At 35.6% G+C, this 4,864-nt stretch overlaps 1 protein-coding gene across 1 annotated transcript; it reads right to left on the bottom strand.

The window, feature by feature from the left end:
- Positions 1–1,527: 1,527 nt before the first annotated feature.
- Positions 1,528–2,025, bottom strand: LOC122300257. The gene has a single exon (XM_043110771.1). It carries the CDS (start codon positions 2,023–2,025, stop codon positions 1,528–1,530), a length of 498 nt encoding a protein of 165 aa, XP_042966705.1.
- Between the last annotated feature and the right edge of the window lie 2,839 nt (positions 2,026–4,864).

The following is a 4,864-nucleotide window of genomic DNA, read 5'->3' as shown; positions in this document are numbered from 1 at the left end:
CAAAGTGCCAAATATGGTGAAGGTATTCTTGTGGAAGGCAGCTAATGACTTACTAGCTACAAAGAAAAACCTGTACCAAAGAAAGATAGTGAAGGATCCCAGCTGTCCTATATGCCATAGTGGAGTGGAGTCAGTGATGCATGTACTATGGGAATGCAAAACAGCAAATGATGTCTGGGCAAACAGATTGAGTGTACTGCAGAAATGGCAAAGGGCTGAAGGGAATTTTATGGCTTTATGGGAAAAATTGATGGAAGGGCTTGATAGAGAAAAGCTAGAAGTTGTAGCCATACAGATGAGGAAGGTTTGGCTAAGAAGAAATACTTTCGTGTTTGAGAATAGACTCTCATGCCCAAACAAACTGCTCATATCAGTTGCAGAGGTACTGGAGGAGTTTAAGCTGGCTAACAGAAGGAAAAATGCAGGTTCTCAACTAAAGACTAGGCCAGTTCATAATGCAGTTTGAGTTAGGCCTATAGAAGACTATGTAAAGGTGAATTGAGATGCCTCCTTTGATATCAAGAGGGGGAAAATGGGAATGGGGGTTATAATGAGAGATGTTAATGGAGAGGCTTTGCTTGCAGCATGTGACAGAAAGTTCAATGTACAATCAGCAGAAGTGGCAGAATGCTATGCTCTTTGGAAGGCCCTGAAGGTGTGCAACGAGTTGAATGTGCAGAAAGTGATTTTTGAAGGAGATGCTAAAGGAGTCATAACAGCAGTGCAGAGTGAAGAAGAAATTTTGTCTGTCATAGGTCCCTTAGTTGATGATATTAGGGATGTTTTGAGTAATAGGAAAGAGTGGAGTTTACATTTTGATTATAGAGAAAGGAACAAAGTTGCACATAATTTGGCAAAATTTGCTTTAAGTTTAGAAGAGGAAAAAATTTGGATAGAGGAGGTACCAGACTGCATTATTCATAGTCTGGATGTTGAAAGGAGATGTAAGAATTTGAATTCATAAATGAAATTGAGGTTCTTTGTTTCAAAAAAAAAAAAAAAAAGTTTGACAAAAAAGAAAAAAAAAAACAGCAGCTTAAGTCTGACCACATCCTACCGATCATTCACAACTAAATCTCGAATTTTAAAAGTCGGGTCTTCAACTTCTCCCACCTCTTCACAAACCGGACCCTGGCCCATGAACCTATCAAACCACAGTGATATTTGACCGCCTCTAACCTTCCAACGAGAATCTTGCAAAAGGTCTGGCAACTCCTCCACCATCCTCTTCCAAAAGGCCGACCCGTGTTCTCCTCAACACACAAAGAAAATAAGAAATGTGACCCTTTCTAACATATTTCGCCCTGAAAAAACTTGACCTCAATGAGTCCTGAGACAACAAGCTCCACCCAAACTTCAAAAATAAGGAGCGCTGCACCTCTTCCAGATTTATTACGCCAATACCCTCTTCCTCCACTGGCGCACAAAGTTTCTTCCATGATCTCCATTTCCTCTTGTTTATATATACCACCTTGCTCTCCCCAGAAAAAATTTGCAAGCAACCCATTTAATTTTCTAATCACAGCTTTAGGCATCTGAGTCACAAAGTAAATGAATTGGTAAGCTTGAAAAAACACGCCTCAACAAAATTAATCTACACCCTTGTGAAAGTAGACGGCTTTTCCAACCAGTCAACTTTTTCTCAACGCGTTCCAGCAATAGCATAAAATGTCTAATTTTCAGCCGGCCATCCACAATCGGAGCACCCAAGTACGTAAATGAGAACTGGCCCTCAGAAAAACCAGTATCCATCAACAACTCCCGAGTTCGTCTATATGTCAAATGCTTAGAGAAAAAAATAACCGATTTGTCAAAATTCACCGGCCCTCTGCCCTGTCCAGCGCTCATATCCTTCAATACTCTCATTAAGCACCTAATCGAACTCGTACTCCCATTCACAAAGACCACCACATCATCAGCATACAAAAAGTGTGTAATTCTGAGGGCATTTACAGGATGTGAAAAAGGCAGAATCCTCCCCTCCGACAACCTCTTGTTTAACAACCTCGACAAAACTTCCTCCATAATTATAAATAAATATGGCAGCAGCGATTTGAAAAACTTGTAACGATTAGAAGAAATAAGTTGAGATCGAATTCAAATGGGTGAAGGTTTAGTTTCTTTTCTTTAAACGAAATAACAAGAAGCCTTTCTTCTTCCTCCTCATTTCTTCATTGCACATTACAGCCACCCTCTCTCATTCCTGCAGTGCCGCCCACGTCTCTCTCTCTCTCTCTCTCTCTCAAATTTCTATAAAGATGATACCTCTCACAGTGTCGAGAAGCTCTAGAAGATTCAGGCGCCACCAACCCTTCAAATTTTGTACATTGTCGCCGTTCGTAACTTAGCTTCTTATTAATTTCCGGCCATCGGTTTCCTCTCCTAATAAATGGCATTTTTCGGGCCTATAAATATCCCAACCCCGAAGCTTTCCAATGCACCCAATTCAGTTTCGAGTGTTATCATCTATCTTCAAGATCTTCCAGCTCCTATTTTTCTACCACCAGAATGTTTTTTATAATATAAGGAAAATGATACTTGTAGTCGTGGTTGTGCAAATACTGTGTAGTTTCTTTAAAAAAAATGAATTAATACGGGATCCATGTGAAAAAAACTAACTTTTTAATCGTGGACTCCACTCTTTTTCAAAGCGATTGTGTGACATTTGCACACTCCACGACTGTATGTAGCATATAAAAAAATATTTTCTTTAGTTTATCTTGTTTTATAATTTTCAGTTCTGTGATGATTATATATCTTGTTTTAATTATTAAATTTATACCTTAGTTTATAATAAGTCATGGCCGAGTGTGTTTTGAATTTGGTTTTAAGTTTAGTTAGCATTATTTTGGGTTTGTTTTTACTTACGGTTGATGTTACGTTGGTTTGATTTTTGCAGTGATTTTGTGTTTATGTTGGAATTACATCACTTATTTAGGTTTTGAGTGATACTGCCGTCATTATCAAACGATAATTCGTATAATTATAAGATAAATAAGTTTGATTAGTCTAGCATTTTTATTAAAAGTTTCTGAGCTATTTATCTTTATTAAGTATGTATAAAGTGTTATCGCATCAAAGTAAATTATATATTATGTCATGAAATGTGTGATTTGAGCCTAAATTTTCACATAAGTAGCCATGACATATTTATATATAAACGATTATTTTTGAAACTTCATGTGAATTATAGTATGGTTTCATGAAATGTATATGGAATTTACGTTAATATTTACTAAATTATGTCTGGGAGGCTAACTATTCCGAAGGACTTTGAGAAGATGCAGACCCATTCCATGAGAAATGTATGGGGATCGCAACTCTAGTACTAAAGGATATTGAGAAAATGTAGATCTTAAACAAAAAAGCAAAAATAAATGATAATTACACCGAAAGACATTGAAAATGTGTAGATCTCAATGAAGAGGAGTTTATGAGAAAGAATTTTTAGAAGTGTCTTTAAATGGTACATGAATTTTATTTTATATATTATAAGTATCATAATTCAGTTATCATTTATTTTTACTTATCAGTTTATTTTTTATTTTTTTAATAAATGAGGCTCATATATTACATCCAACTTAAATATCAATCCTATTTATTGGACTGTGAACTTACTTTTCACTTATAAAATTTTATATTTAGGAATGTTAAAGAAGAGCATGCCAAAAGAGAGGCTAGCTTAGAGGACATGTGGAGGGTTAGAACGAGAGCAAGGGAATGATTAAAATTTTTATTCAAAGTTTTTATATGTGAATGAACAATTTGAGCTGGTGTATAAATGTTTAGAACTCAATTTATATATACATGAATGTTTTTATGTCATTTTTTATTTATTATTGTTTAACTTAACATTGTGAATCACCGCCAATATTTAAAAAAATTGGAATGTGACTATATGATTCTCAATTCATAAAATGACAACCCACAAAACCTTCCCAACTTGGCAACTGGCTTATAGAAATTATTGGTGCCACCCTTGTAAATGAACTCCATTATCATCAAGCTTCTAGAAAGTCGACTTTGATATCACTAGCTATATCTTATATATGCTAAGCGGAAATAAATAGGCAGGAGTCGTATAAGTCTTTTCTGCCAATTTTACCCTTGCTTTTCTATTTGTTTTCCCTTTCTGTCTCTTAGTTTTGTTATCTTCTGTCCTCATTTTTACAGTTTTGCCATTCTTTTTTGTTTGTTGACCTTTTTTATCCCTCATTTGTTTTTTTATTCATGTTTTATGTTTTGGTCCCTCGGTTGAATGAATAGTAAATTTTGACCAATTTTTGTCCCTTTAATTTATTCGCATATTTATGCTTTTGCCCTTATTTTCTTCCCGTTTTGCCCCTACATGCATTTCAAAATCACGGTTTAGTCCTATTAAAGCCGCAATATGTTCTCAGTTCTGATATTAATCTACCCATTATGCCCCTACATACATTTCAAACTCACAGTTTAGTCCTTCAAAAGCCTCGATCCCAAATACAACAGTGTCTTCTTTTGAAACATCAATCCACCGCTTGGTGGATTTATTCTCTCTGAATCATGTAAATTATGGAAGATCTGCTTACTAAGTTCCATCTCTCTGAATCAAGTAATTTGAAAATCACCACTCTCTCACTGATTGAAACCGACTGAAATCTGGAAACTTAATATTTTCTTCCACTTCTACTCTTCTCCATTCTTACTTTTTTCATAGAAAAATCTTCATGTGTTTTGAATTGCTCCTCCTCCTTCTGAACCTCGACATTCCCTGGGTATGCTTTTTATTCTTTCTTCTCTCAGTGCAACATGTTTGTTGAGGGAAAAATGAGCATATTAGCATATTCTTGTGAAAACCTGTGTAAAATGGTGTTGTAACAAGTGT

The sequence above is a fragment of the Carya illinoinensis genome, chromosome 1 (genome assembly GCF_018687715.1).
Source record: "Carya illinoinensis cultivar Pawnee chromosome 1, C.illinoinensisPawnee_v1, whole genome shotgun sequence".
Lineage (NCBI taxonomy): Eukaryota > Viridiplantae > Streptophyta > Magnoliopsida > Fagales > Juglandaceae > Carya > Carya illinoinensis.
Note: the sequence above shows the minus strand (reverse complement) of the source record. Positions and strands in the feature narration are given on the sequence as shown.